Source organism: Gobio gobio (assembly GCF_949357685.1).
Source record: "Gobio gobio genome assembly, chromosome: 18".
In the NCBI taxonomy this organism is placed as follows: Eukaryota; Metazoa; Chordata; class Actinopteri; order Cypriniformes; family Gobionidae; genus Gobio; species Gobio gobio.
Window position 1 is genome coordinate 27,941,199 of NC_137111.1, and position 21,846 is coordinate 27,963,044.

Genomic DNA, 21,846 nt, shown 5'->3' on the forward strand with positions numbered 1-21,846 from the left:
ACTAAGAAGCAGCACAACTTCTGAAACAGGTCTTGAATACACCTTGGGAGTACCCTGTCTCATGATCTTCACATTGACCTTTCGAATCCTGCCATCACGGCTGGGGAAGGTTTCCACAATAACACCTGTGGGCCACTCATTCCTCTTAACTTGAGTGTCTTTAAGGAGTACCACATCTCCAACTTGCAGGTTCGGTCTTTCTGATTTCCACTTCTTGCGAATCTGGAGCGTCCCCAAGTACTCTTGCTTCCAACGTCTCCAGAAAGTTTCAGCGAGGCTTTGGACATGCCTTCATTGCTTGCTATAGAGATCTTTGAGATCCATATTCCCCAGAGGAGCAGATACTGGTTCAACCTTCTGAGTGAGCAGTATTGCTGGTGTGAGAACAGCTGGCATCCCTGGATCAGAGGACACTGGAACTAGAGATCTTGCATTCATGATTGCCATGACTTCAGCCATTGCCATGACTTCAGCCATAAGAGTCACAAGTACTTCATGAGAGAGGCGACAGTTCTCTTTCAACAACATGGCATCCAAAATGCGGCGTGCAACACCAATCATCCTCTCCCACACTCCACCCATGTGAGATGAGTGTGGAGGATTGAATGTCCAGGTACAACCTTTTTCCTGCAGGTGAGCTTTCAACTCTGGATCTTCTGAGTTGATCTGTAGTTCCTTGCAAGCTCCAACAAAGTTTGTGCCCCTATCAGAACGGAGCCGTCTCACGGGACCTCTGATAGCAGTAAATCTCCTCAAAGCATTGATGAAGCTGGAGGTTGACATGGTCTCCACTACCTCAATATGCACCGCTCTTAGACAGGTGAACATACCGCTCTTAGACAGGTGAACATAACTGCCCAGCGTTTGTTTTCTACATGACCGCCTCTGGTCCTGCGTGACGAAATGGTCCATGGCCCGAAAACGTCAAGTCCCACATTCGTGAACGGTGGATCCATGGTGAGTCTGTCCAGAGGTAAGTCAGCCATTTTTTGTTCTTCCAACTTTCCTCTTAATCTTTTGCAGGTCACACATTTGTGAATCACACTTGTCACCAGTCTCTTACTTCCTGTTATCCACAGTCCAGCTGTTCGAACTGCACCTTCAGTGAAATGTCTTCCTTGGTGAGCAACCTGTTCATGGAAGTGTCTTACCAGCAGAGTAGAGACATGATGCTTTTCTTCCCAGGACATGTCTGCTGATGATATTCGGCCTCCAACTCTCAATAAACCATTATCATCAATGATGGGGTCCAAACTTCTGACTGAACTGTGTCTGGAGACTTCTTCACCCTTTGAGAGGTTTTTAATTTCCTGTTTAAAGAAGTCCTGCTGTACGCTTCTCAGAATTATTAGTTTTGCTTGAGCAAGTTCACCCATTCTCTGATTTTGGTCTGTATTTTTGGAGTAGGCTCTGACCCTTTGAATGAGCCTGACTGTTGCCCGAGTAAGTGATTTCCAACTGGAGAATCTACTAAATCGATACGAGCCGATTGCTCCTCCTGTAACTTTTGTAGCATAGGTTGAAACTTGAGGGCGGATTTCTGCATCAGACTCTGGATGTAGAAGATCAAATATCTCTGGCTGGGGAGACTCATCCAACTCAGGTTTTGTCAGAAAAGCTGGTCCTGAAAACCAGTTGGTGTCCTTTAGGAGAGCGGCTGGAACAGACCTGGATCCGTGATCTGCAGGATTATGACTGGTGCTGATGTAGTGCCACTGATTAGGATGCGAGGATTTCCTGATTCTTGTCACTCTGTTTGCGACATAGACATAGAAGTTCCTGGATGTGTTATGAATGTAGCCAAGTACAATCCTGCTGTCCGTGTAGAACTTGACTGTATGAATATCCACATCGATTTCATCCATTATCAGGTCTGCAAGCTCTGCTGCCAAGACAGCAGCACACAGCTCCAAACGAGGGACAGTGTGTGCAGGACGTGGAGCCAGCTTGGACTTCCCCATGATGAACCCGACATGACTGTGTCCTTCTGTATCAACTGCCTTAAGGTAAGCTACAGCGGATATAGCTAGAGTCGATGCATCCGCGAAGACACACATTTCCCTGCGTACAGTGGCAAGTAGAGAAACGGAAAGGTAGGTCCTCTGTATCTGGAGTAGCTTGAGTTCCATCAGAGAATTTTTCCAGGCTTTCCACTGGATTATTTTGTCGTCTGGTAGTTGTGTGTCCCAATCGTACTCTTCTAAGGAGATATCTCTCACCAGAGCCTTTCCTTGTATCGTGATTGGTACCACAAACCCCAAGGGATCGTAGACACTATTTACAGCTGAAAGGATGCCCCTTCTAGTGAATGGCTTTTCCTCATCAGACATGCAGAAGGAGAAGCTGTCTGTTTGCAGGTCCCATCTGAGGCCTAGACTGCGTTGGAGAGGCAAAGGATCAGATGACAGATCCAGATCCTTAAGATCTTTGGCCCGATCTTCAGATGGGAAAGCGCTCATAACAGTGCTGCTGTTTGATGCTATCTTGTGCAACATAATACTTGACTCAGCTAACATCTCCCTTGTTCTTTTTAGAACGTCAATGGCTTCTTCTGCAGTGGAGAATGAGGCGAGTCCATCATCCACATAAAAGTTCTGCATGACGAACTGCTTAGCATCTTGGCCATATTCCTTTTGTCCTTCTTGCGCTGCCCGTCTCAAGCCATAAATGGCCACAGCTGGTGAAGGGCTGTTACCGAATACATGTACTGTCATACGGTATTCAGTCACTGGTTTTGTGAAGTCGTTATCTTCGAACCACAAGAGTCTTAGGAAATCACGGTGTTCCTCAAATACTGTGAAACATTTTTACATTTACATTTATGCATTTGGCAGACGCTTTTATCCAAAGCGACTTACATTGCATTCAAGGTACACATTTTACATTTTGTCAATTCTTGCTTTCCCTGGGAATCGAATTGCTAGCGCCATGCTCTACTGTTTGAGCTATAGGAAAGGCATATAGCTCAGATGTTTTACTGAAACAGTAAAACATCTTTTGCACATCTGCTGTGACTGCAAAAGGCTCCCTGCGGAAACGAAGAAGGACGCCAAGAAGTGTGTTATTGAGGTCTGGTCCCTTCAAGAGGATGTCGTTGAGGGAGACACCTTCGTACCTAGCACTGGAGTCAAACACCACCCGTATTTGGTCTGGTTTCTTAGGGTGGTAGACACCAAATGTTGGTAGATACCAGCACTCTTGATTCTCTTTCAATGGCGGAGCTAGTTCTGCTTGGTTTGACTCGAAGATTTCCTGCATGAAATCCATGTATTGTTTTTTCATGTCTGGTTTTCTTTCCAGTGTGTGACACAGCGATGAGAGACGCTTGACTGCTTGCTCCCTATTATTCGGAAGACTACGCCTTGAGGAATGGAATGGTAAGGGTGCTACCCAACTGTTTGCATCATTCATGTGGATTTCAGAAGTTTATCCGTCTTGACTGTACCACTCATGGTCAATTCGGCAAAGCTGGGGTCGTTTCTTGTCCTTGCTTGGTCTCTGATGAACTTTACAAAGACCAAAAGGGGGGATATTGAACCTGATGGTCTTCTTTATATTTAGAGCCAACTGAGATCGACTTCTCCAGAAGGTTATAGGGAAGCTTCTGTGCTATGGGATTGACTCCCCGTGGTGTGTTGAGGTAAGATAGCCCAGGTAAGAATCCATCTTTCCAAGCTGCCTCCAGCTCTAGTAACAGGTCTTCTAGCTCCCACAGCTTCTCATTGTCCTTGTTTGTTATTTTCGGAAACTCCTCTAACTTCTTAAGCAGAGCGTTTTCTATCATTTCTGCTGATCCGTAACATTCTTCCAATCTCTGCCACACCATTTTGAGTCATTATTGATGTGAATTGCACGGATGCGTTTGGCTTGCTCTGAAGACTGTGGTCCCAGCCATTTAGTTAATAAATCTAGCTCTTCCCTGGGGGTTAAGTTCAGATCACTGGTGGAGTTGACAAAGGAAGCTTTCCAGGCCCAGTAGTTTTCTGGTTTATCGTCAAACTTTAGGAGCCCAGAGCTGACTATTTCTTTGCGAATCAGGTATGTGGGACATGAGTCTGTAGAGGACGTCGTTCCTCTTGGTAGAACTTCAAAGGGCGGGCGTGACTTTGCTGAGCGTAGGCTGTGCTTTTGCTCTGGCATTGTGCTGGTAATTCTGGGAACATGACATCGCTACATTCTTCTAAACTGCGTGTTTTGATTCCACGATTATCTATATCACCGTTATCCATTTTTAGCTGGTGCTCTGGTGAAAAGATGGGTTGTGGTTCCATGAGTTGAGATCGCGGATGTCCATGCTCCTGAGAATGTTGTTGCACATACTCACTAGTGCGTTGATGTGAGTGATATGAAGCTAATTCGCTCACGTTCTGCTGTGTTGGCTTTCCAACTTCATCCTCATAAGCTGCCTCTAGGATTTCAGCCTCTGTAATAGCTGCTTCAGCATCGCCCTGTATCTTCAGTGCTTTGAGGTTGGCCTGTAACTCAGTTGCCCTACATTTCAGTTCCACTTCAAGCTCAGTTTTTCTCTTTAATTCTTCCGCTTCTATCCGTGCCTGTTTTATTAACATGTCTGCTTCTTTTTGTGCATACGAAACTTTGACTTTTGCAGCTTCCGCTTTAGCTCTAGCTCTTGTAGCAGCAGAACCACGTGATGATGCACGACTAGAATGGGTTGAGTGTTTGGAATTGCAGGAGTATTGTGACTGCCCATCTTCTGTGGATAGCAGAGGTTTTTCTTCTCTTTTTTCCTCCATGATAGATTGTTAAATCTATGCTGAGCTTCTGTGTTGCAGTGTTGATAACTCTCTCTCTTCTTATGATAGCGGACTGAAATTAAGTCTTTTTACTATTCTGCTCTTGCTTTAAAAGGTTAGCGTAGCAGATAGCTAACATAAGATCCATGAAATAAAGACCCAGGAAACCGGAGTAGAGAGAGGCCTTTAGTAAGGATCTTTCCAATCTTTTTTGTAAAAAGGGCATCATAAACGATCAAAGGCAAAGAGAAAAGAGTAGCCGCTGCATGTCCTCTCCGTATATCCGAATCAGAAGCAAAAACAGAAAAAACTATGGCAAGAGAGGAGGGACTAAAATATGAGAATTCAAATGCAATACAACTTTAAACCACTAGATGTCTCTAAAGCAACACAAAGTGGGGGCAGAACACAAATGTCTAAGCAAATATCTTGAAAATATATTTTCCAACAGATCTCCATTACTTTTTAATTAATTTGACAAAAATAGCTCAAAGTTTGAGATAAAAAATCTTGGGAAACTTTGTGAAAGTGATTTTAGGATTAAAACAAGAACAAATATCTGCCAATGGGTTCATAAAAACTTAAAACAAGAACAAATATCTGTCATTGGGTATGAAAATGACTTGCTTTTGAATTAAGTTTAAGCATAAACTCACTTAGTTTGGTTCAATTTCTCAGAAAACAAGACTTCATTTCTTAATTTTGCATGTCATTAAATGTATCTTGATCTAAGGATGTTTCGAATTTGTACTGAAAAACTAAAATCCTGAAGAAGAACCATTTTTTTGCAGTGCATGCAATTCAACTTAGCTAAGAAATCTGTTTTATTCATTTTGTTGTTTTATAGTTTATTCTGTTTAAAATTTTCTGGACTCTGCTTTAATGGTAATAATCATCTTCGGAACACAAATGAAGATATTTTTAATGAAATCTGAAATATTTCTGTCCTTCCATTGACAGTCTAAGCAGCTCCCACTTTGACGCTTCAAGACTGCATAAAGAGATCGTAAAACTAATCCACACGAATCAAGCGGTTTATTCCACATTTTCTGAAGAGACTTGATCGCCTAATATGATGAACGAAAGTCTTACGGGTTTGAAACGACATTAGGGTGAGTAAATGATAGCAGAATTTTCATTTTCGGGTTAAATATTCCTTATCCCTAAAGTGTTCTGACCTACTTTTGCTTTATTCATCCAAAATTTGACAAATTCCATGACATTCCGCATTATACAGTAAATTCCATTTTTACGAATAGATTCTGCAATTCTATCCACGTTTTCTCGCAGAAATCATAGGGTCGTAATATAATGCCATGATATTGAATTGTGAAAGATCAAATTAAGACTTTTTTAAGACCCGCGGAAACCTTGATATTTATTTGAAATAAGTATTTTATGCTCACTAAGCATGCATTTATTTGACCAAAATACAAACACACAAAAAAACAGTATTACTGTGAAATATTATTAAAATTTTAAATAGCTGTTTTCTACTTGATTATATTTTAAAATGTTATTTATTCCTGTGATAGTAAACATGATTTTTCAGCAGCCATTATTCCAGTCTTCAGTGTCACAGAAATGGGTCAGAAATCATTTAAATATTTTGATTTGGTGCACAGTAACATTTCTTACTATTATCGATGTTTAAAACAATTGTCCTGCTTAATATTTTTTGGTAATAAGATTTTTTATACATTTTTGTAGGTTCAGAGGAGCAGCTTTTATTTAAAATAGACTCATACATGTCTTCACTGTCAGGTTTGATCAATATAATGCATCCTTGAATTTAATGCAACCTAAATAAAAGTATTAACTTCTTTTTAACGACAGTGTATTAATTCATTGATGCATGTCACGGTGATTACACAGTGCAAATGACTTACTCCAAAATGATTATGCTAATATAATCATCAGCCTATTACCCTTTCACATAGATGTCACTCATGTTTTCTCCTGTGATGCTGGTTTCATCCAGGATGACTTCAGTTGTATTCCAAATGATGGCTCGCAGGAAATACCTTCAGTGTGAGAGGACACGTTAGAACAGCAAACACACATAGTAGTTTTACTAGATGTGAGGAAGAATAGATGGTACTTTTTAGGTTTGCGAGGAGTGATGACAGAAGGGGGTCCTGGAATACCAAGATTTTTGGGGAATATTTCAACCCACATCTGGATTTTGCCCTGCAAAGACAAAATAAACATGAGTGACACAGACGGTACTACAAAGTTGAGTATGTATTCGAAATTTTGAGGATGTGGGCTGGATGTGGACTGACTTGAGAGAGAGTGGGCTGGTAAGAGCTGTACAAGGTCCTGGTCTCCACATGCTCTGGGACGAGGCCTTGCCTCCTCAACACATGCAAGCAGATTCGCTCCTTAGGTGGACCCAAGTGTTGGTGGATGCTTTTATTGGCCTCTATAAGCAAAGTAATATCAATTTGTCTTGTCATCATTTATTTACTGTATTATAAAATGCTTATTTAGCAATATGGTGCTGCAAGTTCCACACCAAAGTAGACATGCAATATACATTATGTACATTTGTGCTGAAGATGTACCTTTTTTATTTACTACCATAATGGGTTTCTTAAGTGCATATTCAGATAGTGCCACGTTCATGTTTAGTTTCATAGATTTTAGTCATGTTATGTTTTGTTTCCTTAGTCGCTTTTCCACCTCAGGCTAAACCGTTCTCTTTGCTTAACTGCTTAAATGTCGATTCGGTATGGATATGACTTCATTTTCCAATGTAGGGCTGATAACAGAGAATAACTGTTCGACCCGATGATGGAAAAGCAGCTTTTGTGAATGTTTTGCCTGTGTTCTCATTCATTCATTTCGTTGCACACCTGTTTTCTTTGTTCCTTTGATTATCATTCTCTGTGTCAGTTTCCTCCTATTCAATTCTGTTTCATCGTCATTCTGCGTCACGCATTTCTCTCTTTTGGATAAAGCTAAATGCAAGTCGTGACAGAGACTGCCATTCAAAAATTTGGGGTTGGTACGATTTTTCATGTTTTTTTTTTTAAAAGAAGTTTCTTATGATCACCAAGGCTGCATTTATTTAATAAAAAATACAATAAAATATTAAATAATTGACTGTCACATGATCCTTCAGAAAGATCCTTGGTGCTCAAGAAACATTTCTGATTATTATAGTGTTGAAAACAGTTGTCCTGTTTAAAAATGTTGTGTAAACCATGATACATTTTTTTTTCAGGATTATTTGATGAACAGAAAGTTAAAGAGACCAGCATTCTTTTAAAATATAAATATTTTGTACATTATAAATGTCTTTACTGTCAATTTAATGCACCCTTGCTAAATAAAAGTATTCATTGCTTTAAAAAAAAATAAAAAATCTTACTTGACCCCAAACTTTTGAACCGTACACTCTAAAAAAAAGGTTCTATATGGCACTAAAAATGGTTCTTGGCTTGTAATCATAGGGGAACCTTTTTAAGTGCTGTATAGCATCAATTTTGGTGCTTCAGTGGTTCTTCAGCGGTTCTTTTGCTAAGGTGCTATATAGCACCGCTACCATATACAGAACATGTTAAGATATGGTGCTATATAGCACCAAAAGTGGTTCCTCTATGATTACGACGAAGAACCACTTTTAGTGCCATATAGAACCTTTTTTTTTAGAGGGTACTGTTCAAAAGTTTGGTTTTGTAGTTTAGGTGCATGACGTTGAGGTCCAGAAAAGGTTTAATGGTTTAAATAAGCATACCCAGTTCATCTAGCCTGTACTCTCGTCCTCCAAAAGACAGGAAACTGCCATCATCTGCAATATGAGGAGCAGGAATTCCTCTCATCCTGGCCAAATTCTGTAGGATCTGAGATGGTTTGTGCTGGTCCCTCCACTGGTTCACCCCAGATCTTTTCCAAACATATAGTATTTCAAATAGCACTGAGTACATGAATATGTCTAGCAATAGGTTATGGCACTTTAAAACTGTTATGAAAAAATGGCCGCAAGTAAAAGAACCACTTACACACAGTAGGATTTTGGGATTCCACAATGTGAGCTAAACCGAGAAAGAAGTCGATTCTCAAGGTCTATGATGGTTTCCCCAACCTTCTCATCAGAGCTGAGCAGGTCATAGTCAAATATGGAAATCTTCAAGTCCTTGTCTTGTGGAATGTAGCAGTTTAGTTCAAATACTCTGTGAAGATATATTAAAATAGTTAGAAAAATCAGAAATACACAATTACATGTAGGTAAATGCTTCACTATTCATATTCTCACCTTCCAAAATCTGGGTTTAGAGTATTTGGTTTGTAGTGATCTCTGTCATCAATAATTTTCTTCCCCAGAGAAATCTTTATGTAAGGATCACACTTCAGAAAGAAAGGATGTGTATATGAGACGCATCAAAAACTCACCAATCAAAAGATGTAAAATGTGATGCTTTGTGAACCATCAATATCTTTAATTGTGACTTGGCTTACCATGCCATTGTTGTCTTTGGGCTGCAGGTCAATGCAGCGTATGATGTAGATTCTGACCAGGCACTCCTGAGGACAGCTCTCAGGCAGCTCCCTAAACTGCCGAGGTGGGTCTGAGACATTTGGGTCATCTGACAAGGGATACACACGAAACGACCCCTGCGAATGCAGATCAAGTAAAATAAGCTTGGTTAGTTAGATGTCAACCACTAGATGGCAGCCTAATATAATTTGTACTCTTATTCTGCAATTGTTGTTGTTTTTTGGTCAAGTTCTTTTACCCACTGGGATTTTGTCCAGAATCTGTAGCAAATGCTTTCAAAATATTTTCATTATTGCATGATACTTTACACCAGTGATTAAATGCCTTACACAAGGTCACAATAGTGATAGGGGGGGATTGAAATAGTCGTAAAAAGTCTTCCCTACTTGGACTGAACCAACAACCTTTGTGTAAGCAGCCTAGATCTTTAACAACGAGGAAACCGCCACCCTTTATGAAAAGCTGATCAATTCAAAAGTAAAGGAAGCTCTGTGAATAGCTGACTGGCACAGACTTGCCTTGAACTCTCCCACTACAGAGGGGTCTTCCTCCTCATCCTCCATTTTACCCCTCTGCAGTTTAAATGTATTGCAGAAGTCTGTTAGCCCTCTGAATTCTGGGACCGTCTCAAGCTCAGTGTCATAGACCTGAAACAGACACATACTTTTAACACTATTCAGTCACATAACAATAGTCATACCTTATCTTTGAAACATTAGCAGGATGCAAACATCCACACAGGATGGTAAGAGCGGGCAAGTTAACTCACTGTTAAGGTGTCATATCCCTTCTGCAGATAAGGGCCACACTTTTCATGCTCGTTAATGGAGGCATAGAATTTACTCCACCAGTCCACCGTGTCCTCTTCCTACAATAGGTTGTGGTATAATAGATGTGAGTTTGCCTGTTTAAGATGCTAACAATTGGTCTCCAGATATTTTGCACCATAACAGCTTAGTTTCCAGACTGTTATATAACGACAGAATGCTATTTATTTGCCTTTCTGCAGGCAGTGGGAAAAACACGAATGGGTAGCAAAAGGAAAGGAGATATAAACTAACTATTATAAAGTTTACAAATAAATGAAATTATTCTGAAGACAAAATTCACATCTGTTCACTGTACCTGTTTTAAAGGGATGGGCATTCTGTCTCCCATATCAATGATGACATCTCTGGGAGCTGCTGTCATCATGGCCACTGAGACAGAATTTATACATTAAATAATTACAGTATAACCGAGATTGAAAATCAACTGACATAAAGACCATTAACAAAAACAATTATTTTCATTTATATTTATACACTACTCTTGTTTAGATTAGATTGATAGAGATTAGAAATGTATTGTCATTGTACAGTAAAAAGCCATTGAAATACAGTAGCATCTAGCAAACACACACACACAAACACAAACATGTATATGTATATATATATATATATATATATATATATATATATATATATATATATATATATATATATATATATATATATATATATATATATATATATATATATATATATATATATATATATATGTTGATTTATATTTATAAGAATTTACCCTTGGCAGACATAGTCACCTCGGTGGTGCCTATGTAAGGATCACATCTGAACTCCTCCAGGGAGTTTATAGTACACTGTCCAACGACTGGTTTCCGACCAAAGGGCCTGTGGTCAATAACTTTGAGCACAATGGGTGGAGTGTATATCTCATCTTTAGGAAGAAGCTGAAGAGAGAGAGACATTGTTAGGATTCTGTTTCTCCAAAACCAACAAAGCTTCATTTACAAACACAACTACTTAGTAATGGTTTTTGTATTTTTATTTTCACTGTATGTATTAGGATTGAAAAACGCTTAATCTAGAAGCAGTGCAAAAGTAATTTATAATAAAGGCTCATGGGGCACATGGTCTTTTAAAAACAAGATTGTAGCAAATTTCTAAAAAAAAATTATAAGTGGTGCTTGCTCATGCAAAACTCCCTGCGGCTGTTCTGGGTTGCTATAGTGTACTGGGTAGTCGCAAGGTGGTTTCTAGGGTGTGGTCGCTTACTGACCTATGTCAAAAGAGCCCACTCTAAAGTGTACTCTAAAGTCGTATTCTAGGTCTATGGGAAAATGGCATTTTTTTAATTTGTAAATATAATCTGAAATGTAGAGATCTATACTCAACCTCAGCACAGAGCATGGGATGAGTTTAGCATCAAAATTCAACAGCAATAGTGATGCCTTAGCTTGTTCATGAGAGATGATGGATCATTTGTTTTGTACACACAGACATTTCAGCAGTATGTTTTCAGTTTTGTTGGTTAGCAAAAATGTCTTTAATTTTAGGAGGTGTTATACCACTTTGAGGAACATGACAGATCCAGGGAAGTTGGGATTTTTCTTGATGTTCTTGATGATGGCAGTCTGAACAACCTGTCCTCCACATTCAACAATTAGGCTGGGGGAAGACACTGTAGCCAACTGATATGTCTTCATGTTTCTTAAACCCCAGGCCAGGACCTGTCAAAACACGCAGTATAAGACAATAGCAGTCTTTTTTGTGTGTGGTTTAAACACGTTATTCACAAGGATGACTATATTACCTCAATTGCAGTGAGTTGCACCACAGGCCTGATCCCCTGAGGAACCATGTACAGATTCTCACTTCTTCGAGGTGGGACCAGGGGCAGGTTAACGTCATTTGCCTGAGGTCAACAATGAACAGCATAGCGGATAAGCAAATGATAATGGTAGTGTGGTTATGATGACATGCCAACAAATATGATACAAACTGTATTTAAAAGAGTAAACTATTTGAGGACAGATGACAGCAAGTAGTCTGATTATTAAACACATTTTGTTCTAAAGTATTTCAAGTATTTCAATAACCTTATCTGTTTAGGTTTACGCTATAAGAAAAAAATTATAATTTGAAATAAAATTTGTAAAAAAAAATATATATTACATTTTATATATTATATATTTAGGCCTATCATTTATTATTATTTAAAAAAAATTACAAATAAAACCTAAACAGATAAAGTGTTTGTTATTCAAATATTATATATATTATATATAAATATATTCAAAATATTTGAATAACAAACACTTTATCTAATAATTAAAGTTTTAGATTTACATTATTTTATCTGTTAATAATTAAACATTCTTTCTTATGTTTAATAAATGATTAATGTATGTGTAGTGGAAGAAAAATAATAACACATCACAAATAAGAATCAAAACAACCTTATCTTTTTGCAAGAGCTCAGCTGCTACCAGCATTTCTCCTGCATTTCGTCCCTTCATGGTGATGGGGAACCAAAGGAGTTTAGGTATTAAAGGGGTGGCAGGGTTAAGCTTCACTACTGGAGGACACGTGCACCTGCCCATTGCCTCATCCTTCCCCTGCAACACATCAAGATTAAGACACCATTGAAATCATCCAAGGGTCAGCAGTGCTTTTTGCACATTCCATGCAGACCTGAGTTTGGATTAACAGAGAGTCATACCACTTGGTCACTATCATAAACTTCCAGAACGATATTGGGTGGGTTATGAGCGATGGTCTGAGGGTCTCCGTAGATTTCAATGTCATCAAAAATGAGTGTTTGGTCCCATGTGGGGTTGAGGGTGGACTTAATAACCTCTGTGGTCTTGCTTACATACAAGAAAGACACATGCACGTAGGGATCTGTGAAAACACCATGCAAAGGATCAGTCTAACATTTATTAAAAACACATGTCCATAACCTCAGGTGATGAATTGCTTTCATAATATATGGAAAAAACCCTCACCAGAAAAGCTGTCTTTGTCCATAGGAACAAGGTTCTTGGCTTGATAGACATAGACTCTGAGATGGTAGATGAATGACTCTGTTGAGGCACATGGAGAATTGGGTGAAAAAATCTGTTTATTTGGGTGAAACAGCATATTAAAATGATTTCTGAAAGATCGTGTGACACTGAAGACTGGAGTAATGACTGCTGAAAATGTAGCTTTACCATCATAGAAATACATTTTATTTTTCCTGTTTTTACTCTATGTTTAATGAAATAAATGCAGCCTTGGTGAGACTTCTTTCAAAAACATTTAAAAAATCTTACCAACCCTGAACTTGTGGCGTAACCATTCAAAACATTGAAATAGTTTCCATGGAAATTCTGGCATGCTTAGTGTTTGGCGCTTCCTCTTCCTATTGAATTTTGTATAATAATTCCATTAATCAGCACCGTTCAGAATTTCTATTGGCTCCCTATCTTTTATTGTTGTTGTTTTGTTTTGTGCAGATTTCCGGGAAAGGGAGGGGTGTGTTAGTCTCAGAGATATAATCAGTGTAAGGAATTTAGAAGGAGTCCTTTAATCAGCAGGCATGAATAAACATTACTCACTGTCAAATCTGCAAAACACAGTGGGTGTGTTGGCACCAAAGAGTTTAGCCGTGTCCTTTTTGCCTCCTTTCTCGTCATCATCTATTCCCTAATAGCAAAGAAAAATAAGTGTTTCAATTTAAGTTCTTAATAAAATAAGTCTTGTCATTTGTAATCTTTCTCAGACATCAAACTATAACCACAGGAACAGTCCCAAAACACACAATAATCCTTTAAATCCTGTTTAATCCTGATGTTGTGTAGATGTTGTCCCCTAACCAAAATAAAACGTATTTCAAACATCTACTTTTGGTAATTGACTAACCAAAGCACCTTCCAGGTTAAAGATAGCCGATGCGCCCACGCGTTCAGATGGTGCCATTTTCCTCCTCCAGCGTTTGCGGCGGAATGTGTCTGAGGAACGCTCCTTCCTGTGGAACTTCCAGCCAATCAGAGACGAGTATTCCCAGCCATCACCCAAGTCTTTCTTCTGTTGTCAAAACAGTGATTATACATATTACAGACAATATCTGACTCAATGATTTTCACTAATCCTCAATCAGAAGCTAAAAGTTGTATATGACATTTTTTGAAAGAAGAATGTCATAAACACCAAGGATGGCTTGAGGGTGAGTAAATCATAGGCTAATTTTCATTTTTGGGTGAACTATCCCTTTTAATTTAGCTGCAGTACAAGGCAACAGTGCAGGTTAACAGTGCAAATCTACAAATCAGAAAGTAATGGTAGTGAGGCATTCTCGCCTCTACAGTGGGAGTGTCTGATATCTTCCTGCGAGGTCGGACCAGCCTTTTCCTGCGATGGATGAAGTACATTTTCTCAGCAGCACCCCAGGACCTGGGCTTATCATCAGGAGGAATGGTGACACCATATTCCCATCCTGACATCCAATAAAAACAATGGAAAAATATATATTAAACTTCTGGAATCAGCTCCCACATCTAAAGGTATGCTTCATGACCTGATGCAAACTCATGATAATGTGTGGCACATAATATGTGACATATTAGTGCATATATTTGACTGATATAGCTACATTACCATTCAAAGGTTTAGGGTCAGTTTGCTTTGTTAATGCTTTTGAAAGAAAGCATCTTCTTGCTTATCAAGGCAGCATTTATTTGGCCAAAATACATTAGACACAGTAATATTGTGAAATATTATTACAATTTAAAATTCTATTTTATTAAATGCCCTGAATTTTCAACATCATTACTCCAGTCTTCAGTCTCACATGATCCTTCAGAAATTATTTTAATATGCTAATTTGGCGCTCAAGAAAAAATCTTATTGTTTTCAATGTTGAAAACAGGTGTGCTTTGGATTAATTTAATCCATCCTTGCTGAAAAAAACAGTATACATTTCTTAAAATAAAAAAACAAAAACCTTACTGGAAATATGCATTACACACAAACTGCCTCTGTTAAGTCAAAGCTCATCCATATGTATTGGTTTTAATCCCATGAATCATAACTCCTGACCTTTCTCATCAACTGCCCTGTTGCTGTCGAAATTCCAATCATCTTCCCAAATCCATCCTGGGGGACACTCAATCTCTTCAGGTTTCTGGGCCTTCTCTCCATTCTGCACAGAACATATCCCATCATTCAATATTTTAATAAAATATTGATACTTCTATCCTCATTTACACACCCTCATGTTTCTCCAAACATGAATCATTAACTTTCTTGACATTTTGAATGATTTCAAGTACACAAAGACCATACAAGTATAATAGAAATAGTCTTTCTCTGAAGCCATACAATACAATAGCTTGTGATGAACACACAAAAATTTGAATTGTTATTCGCTGAATAATGTTCCACTCAGTGAGCTGTTAACTAAAGAACCGCTGCAAACTGATCACTAAAAAAACAGATCATTCTAATTAGATCAACTGACTAAAATGAATCTAAAGATCTGACTAAAATGAATGATTCATTCATGAATTATACATCACTGCTTATCTCATGAACTAACCAACTTAAGCAGATGTTCATCATATAAAGCTATCATAAGGCACCACATATGGTTGTAGGGAATATGTTTTATGATACATTTACCTTGCTTTTCTACATTTTTGAGCTTGAAGTCCCAGTCATTACTTTTATTATATTATAAAGGGTGACCAAAAACCACCCCTTTGTGTTCCAAAGAAGCAAGAAAATCATAAATTGGGTTTGAAATTGGGATGAGTCAATAATGGCAGAATTTTCATTTCTGGGTTAATTACTCCTTTCAAAAACTTGCACCATCGATAGTGTTACCACCTAGTGATCTAAATGAGAGATATTGTAGTTGTGGCCACAGGAAGTTGGGAAAAGGTACACACTTCACTTTCCATACTATATTCAAATTTCAAACTATATTAAAAACTCAAATGAACATGCTGGATGTGATACTGGATGGTGCTTTCTTCACTGTTCAGTGCTTGTTCTCTCACCACATCAGTGAAAGGTTCGCCGGCAGGTTTCCATTCTCCACCAGGGAAGCGAGTTTCGTTTTGGTAGACCTCATCAGTGAATTGAGAGTGACCTGCATCAGCCTCTGTAAGCAGACTGAGTCAAGCACACAGGTGGGGCTTTAGTGACACATTTATTCATAACACACACAACACTCAAACAAACACTAAGCCAAGGCCATGACATGACATGAGTACGGGTAGGGAGTGGGGTAAGTATAAGAGGCCCTGGAGAATGAAAAATGAGCTGACAATATAACACAAAGCAGAGAGAGCTTGGCAGATAGACTATGTTTATGTTACAGCAGGGCCAACTACGGCTGTATGCCAAGCTACTGCAGTTTCCTCTGATTGTGTGCTAGTAAAGCAGAATAGAATCTAACCCACTTTACTTATGCCACAGAGTCACTAATTACATTGACTACCGCTCAAAAGTCTGGGGTCAGTACGTTTTGTCTTTGTTAAAAAAAAGGTTTATTCAGCAATGCATTAAACTAAACATGACATTAAAGACATTTATAATGTTACAAAAGATTTCAAATAAACGCTGTTCTTTTACACTTTCTATTTATCAATGAAATCTGATAATACAATTATATTATAATTATAAAATATAATATTATAAGCAGTACAACTGTTTTCAACATTGATAATAATGTTTCCTGAGTACCAAATCAGCATATTAGACTGGTTTCTAAAGGATCATGTGACTGAAGACTGGAGTAATGATGCTCCATGATGATTCATATATCGCATTGTATACTTTGCAGTTATCATCAGCTCACCAGCGCTCAGGGTCAATGAACCAGTCTCCTTCCCATTCCCAGCTCCGGGGCGGCATGAAACGCTCCTGCTTCAGTTTCACCTTTCCCGTCACATCTGAAAACTTGTGGCGGCCAACTAGTCCCGTGGTCCCCCACTTCCCAAAAACCTGAGCCTGGTTCTCATACTAACACAGGAGAACAGAGAGCGATACAATGTTGTTAAAGGAAGTTCCACACAACACAGCACAACACAACACAGATATTTCAATGTTACTGTATATGTTTCACTTCAGTGTCCACTTTTACTAACCATCTCTGCATACACACTGAATGTGCCCTCTGCAAAGCTGTTGAACTTTTTCTCATGTGCAGACAGACCCAACCACATGTTCACACGCAGCTGTACAGGGATCTTGAGACCTTTGTTTTTGTCCATTGGGTACTAAAAACAATGGAAGAACAGGATTGGGAAATGTGAGCTGGACTCAAACTGGGATTGTCTGCATGTCCGTTTACTGCTATCTCTTACACACTACTCTCTTGATTTAATCAAAATTAATTTTATTTAGTTTTTTTTCTTTCTCAGTAAGTTCAAGGGCTTCTAAGCTTATAATTAAAAATAAGATATCATTCATAACATGTTGTCAAATACATAGCTACACTGCAAAAAATGCTCTTCTTATTTAGTATTTTTTTCTTGTTTCCAGTTCAAATATCTAAAAATTCTTAAATCAAGGTGCATATACTAGATAAGTAAAATGACATAGAAACAAGACAAAATTACTAAGTAAGAAGAGCATTTTTTGCAGTGTACACATTTTTTCTTACAGTACAAAAATGTTTTTAAATTTATAAAAGTCAGACGATCTGGCGAGTCTTTGCTTTCATCAAAAATTATAATTTTTTTATTTTTGAACATTGTAATTTACTTTATAAATTTGTACTTTAATATTATAATGGATAAATTAGGCTAATCAAATGTAAAACAACACTGCATAGTCTTCACTGTAAAGATTAAGCGAAGATTAATCCTGATTAAAGTTACAAAAGATATTCTTAAGAGTATAAGAGTTTTTTTAACCTAAAAAACAGACAACAGGAGACATATTAGGCTTTAAGACCGAATGCATGGATCCCATATAACAATACATTCTGTACATATGCATTTTCTTTCGTTTATTACATTCATTTAAGACATAACCGACTATGTTTACTGGGAGACTCGCATTTTTTGACATATTTGTGTACATTTTACATATATATATATATATATATATATATATATATATATATATATATATATATATATATATATATATATATATATATATATATATATATATATAAAAACCTGAAATGATGGACATGTGTCAACTACCCTTATGTTGTGCCACAAATCTAAATTCTAAAATCATCCTTTCTACCTGCATGAAGATGGTTTGCGTCCTGCCGCAGTACTTGCCGGCGGCTTGCTCGCTGTGGGTGGAGTAGAGCACCTGATTGGCTGGGATGCGGGCATAGGCCACACGCTTCTCCCCTCTCAGCATCCATATGATGACATCAGGCATACTGTTCTGAGGCTGTGTTGTGAATTTAAGCAAACATGTTAATGTTCAAGGGTTAATGATTATGCACATTAATGATTCATTAATATACAACATTCTCTTCTGCTTACAAACTCTTAAAAGCATTCAATAGAATTAGATTAGTGTCTAATGAGGCAGTGTCAAACCTCCTCTGTGATCTGCTGTAGTCGCTCCAGCCAGTCCTCTATATCAGCCATTGTGGCTCTAACATCGACAGCCTCCTCCCTCATGCGAATGGCTGCCTCTTTGACACTGGCCATGGTTTTATTACGTAGATTCTTGATCTGAATATCAAGCGCTGTCAGATTGGGCTTGCCCTCCAAATCTGGTACCTTGTAACTAATTGCAACAGCATCAAGTTAATCACATGTCATCAGATTCAGCATCAATTTAATCACATGTCAATAATAAAGTTAGTCACAAGGCACTGTTCATTTTTAGTTTTTTTGTTTTAATTCAGTCATATTTATTCATTTTAGTCCATTTTACTTTAACTGATATCACAAATAGTTTATGAAAATTGTTTTTATTTGTATTTTAGAGACTTTTGCATTAAATGCATTGAACTGTGCAATTATTATTATCTGTTTCATCTTGTCTTCGTTATCATTGACATTTAAAAAAAAAATCATTTTTGTTAGTAATTTTGTTGTTGAAACAACAGTACTTGCTCCAAGGGCAATTGTAAGTAATAATAAAAAGAGGGCGATAAGAAAGTTTACCCTCTGGGTTTTACCTGGAAAGGTCATCGATGAGTTGGGTGATAAGTTTCAGCCAATTTTCAGCTAGGCGAGAGTCAGACACTTTAGCCATGATGGCCATCTTCAGAGAGATGATGTTGGATTGCTAAGGAAAGAGGCATAAAAATATGTTATTGCTCTGAATCATTTATCTGTTTTTTTAAATCACTGCATGGCATGAAAATGCATTAAAATCGTACCAGTCGGTCAGTAATGTAGAGAATGATGTTCACCGCATCCAAACGGTGACTTATGTCCTCCCAGAAAGATGTGAGGATAACAACCGGCTTAGAATCAGCCCAGGGCAAGTAATAATAGTGATTTCCTGTGGGAAAACAAAAAATATTACCAAAAAAAAATGCAGGTCTCAGGGTCGCAAGTTTGGACTGTTTGTATCTGTTATGGCTACTGCTATTATGAGAAACTCACCATCAAAAACAGCACAGCTATACTGAGTAGTGGAGGCCAGAGGTTTGCATGTAGAGTCCAGTTTATTTCCATAGTTTCCAATGCTGACCTCAAACTGAATAGGCTCTCCAGGTTCTTGAAGCATACAGGCACTATGGAACACGGCACATAAGGAATACTTCCTTCTCCGCTGGTACTTCTGCACAGAAAAAGTACATAAAACACAAATTTGGAATTCTATTCTGCAAAAATAATGATTGTGATATCATATTACTATTTACATGAAAGTTTATTCCACGATGCAACAGAGTGGAAAATGCTTGCTGTTACCTGTGCCACCAAGATGTCATCGTTTGAAATGTCTTCCACTTTTTTGTCAGTTTTGTCATCCAGTTGAGTGGAAAGCTCGATCAGAACCCTTCCCCGATAAGCCACCCCTTCACCCTGAGACACATAGACCTTGAATAACAGCTCTGAAAACTACCACAGATTGTGCAACAGACAACTGGCGGTGTGAATGTAGAATGGCTGCATGTACTGTTTGCTCATTTTTTCTGCAAAGCAAACACTGCATAACAATATTATCTTCAAAGTCAAGATGTTTTCCTTCTAAGATTGTTTCTGGGTTTGGCCAGTATTTATTATGTTCCATATCATAGCTCTCACCAATAGCATTTTCCTTTACAACACTAACCTTGCCGTAATTCAGATCCTCATATGGGTCAGGTAGGCCAGTAAATTCTCTTGGACTTCCATAAAGGTTAATATAACAAGGCCCAAAAGCTGGAAGAAAGCCAACCTCAGCTTCTGTGGTGTCCACTGAAAAAGAATTGGTTAGAGATTCTTCTAGATCACTAATAAATCAACACAAAACAACTGAAACTTAAACACATGAATATAGATATTTTATTATATTAGAAATATGAATCAACATCCGGTTTTAACTGATAGCATAAAGCAAATGGATTAAAGGTGAAGTACAGTACATAAATCGCAAAACAGACATGTCAAATTCAAAATCTTTGGAGCCTGAAGTTGATATGTAAAATGATGAACATTAAATCTAAAATAATACAATTAAAAAAATTAAAAAAATTCAATTAAATAATATTAAAAGCCATAAGATTCACAATACCATTAAAGGAAGGAGGCTGTCCATTTTCTGAGTGTGATTCTGATAAAGAAATTGAGTTTTAGATAGGATGCATATTGTTAAAAAGTGAACTTGAAAGTTTGCTATTTTAAAATAAAGTTTGTAGTGTTTATATTTTGCATTAATATTCTTCAGTAAAATCTATATTAATTCATACCTGCACCTCATAAGACACAAACAAAGAATTTTACTGTACCCTCAATTTCCCCCCCAGATGATGCTATTTTAGTCAGATTAAGGTAGGTGGTCCCAATAGTATCGTTCCTTGACAGCCGATCCCTGTCAAAGAAAAGTGTCAAATATATGAAGAAAATAGTATTTTGACTAGAGAGGACAGGAAACGATGGAGAGAAGCAGGGGACAGCAGGATTGGGAAATTTGACATGAGCATCACATCTCAATATGCATGTTAACCGACTGGTAGGTCACAACACCAACATACAGTATATTTATGATTATACACTACTGTTCAAAACTTTAACAATGGGTAACTCTTTAATTTGATCATCCATTTAGTCATTCTACTAACTATAAGTAACTTAACAACTACATTTCAACTACCAGATTAGAGTATTAGACAGTAGAGTGTTTAATATCTGATAACACTTTATTTTGATGCTCCCCTAACAGACTGACTATAAGTAACTTTGAAACTACATGCCGACTTATTCTACTAAGCCAAACCCTAACTTAACAGTCTACTAATACTCTAATGAGAGTTAGTTAAGTTACTGGTAACACTTTACAATAAGGTTGTATTAGTTAACATTGGTTAATGTTAACATGTTAATGGTTAGTTAACATGAACTAACCATGAACAACACCTCTGTTCAGCATTAGTTAATCTTTGTTAACATTAGCTAATAAAAATACAGCTGGTCATGATTAGTTCATGTTAGTTCACAGTGCATTAGCTAATGTTAACAAGATTTAAATAACGCATTAGTAAATGTCGAAATTAACATTAACATTAAGTCCAGTTCATTATTAGTTCATGTTAACTAATGAACCTTATTGTAAAGTGTTACCAAGTTACTTATAGTTAGAATGTCTAAAGTGGACCATCGAAATAAAGTGTAATCTTACTGGGTAC

The 21,846-nt window shown here is 37.7% G+C and overlaps 1 protein-coding gene across 1 annotated transcript in view; it reads right to left on the reverse strand.

The window, feature by feature from the left end:
- Positions 1-21,846, reverse strand: part of myofl (myoferlin like) — a 33,448-nt gene that overhangs the window by 2,258 nt on the left and 9,344 nt on the right. Inside the window, exons 16-47 of the mRNA XM_079843238.1 lie at positions 20,950-21,032; positions 20,736-20,774; positions 20,295-20,419; positions 19,931-20,044; positions 19,622-19,799; positions 19,393-19,517; positions 19,189-19,298; positions 18,599-18,791; positions 18,291-18,446; positions 17,177-17,308; positions 16,888-17,051; positions 16,085-16,199; positions 15,123-15,225; positions 14,384-14,520; positions 13,947-14,111; positions 13,643-13,730; positions 13,049-13,126; positions 12,763-12,944; positions 12,500-12,658; positions 11,854-11,955; positions 11,609-11,770; positions 10,825-10,990; positions 10,384-10,457; positions 10,028-10,126; positions 9,777-9,905; positions 9,219-9,374; positions 9,016-9,107; positions 8,762-8,932; positions 8,497-8,645; positions 7,040-7,179; positions 6,856-6,944; positions 6,683-6,778 (exon numbers count right to left, since the gene is read on the reverse strand). Coding sequence (XP_079699364.1) covers positions 6,683-6,778; positions 6,856-6,944; positions 7,040-7,179; positions 8,497-8,645; positions 8,762-8,932; positions 9,016-9,107; positions 9,219-9,374; positions 9,777-9,905; positions 10,028-10,126; positions 10,384-10,457; positions 10,825-10,990; positions 11,609-11,770; positions 11,854-11,955; positions 12,500-12,658; positions 12,763-12,944; positions 13,049-13,126; positions 13,643-13,730; positions 13,947-14,111; positions 14,384-14,520; positions 15,123-15,225; positions 16,085-16,199; positions 16,888-17,051; positions 17,177-17,308; positions 18,291-18,446; positions 18,599-18,791; positions 19,189-19,298; positions 19,393-19,517; positions 19,622-19,799; positions 19,931-20,044; positions 20,295-20,419; positions 20,736-20,774; positions 20,950-21,032 — 4,071 coding nt within the window. The remainder of the gene's footprint in view (positions 1-6,682; positions 6,779-6,855; positions 6,945-7,039; positions 7,180-8,496; positions 8,646-8,761; positions 8,933-9,015; positions 9,108-9,218; positions 9,375-9,776; positions 9,906-10,027; positions 10,127-10,383; positions 10,458-10,824; positions 10,991-11,608; positions 11,771-11,853; positions 11,956-12,499; positions 12,659-12,762; positions 12,945-13,048; positions 13,127-13,642; positions 13,731-13,946; positions 14,112-14,383; positions 14,521-15,122; positions 15,226-16,084; positions 16,200-16,887; positions 17,052-17,176; positions 17,309-18,290; positions 18,447-18,598; positions 18,792-19,188; positions 19,299-19,392; positions 19,518-19,621; positions 19,800-19,930; positions 20,045-20,294; positions 20,420-20,735; positions 20,775-20,949; positions 21,033-21,846) is intronic.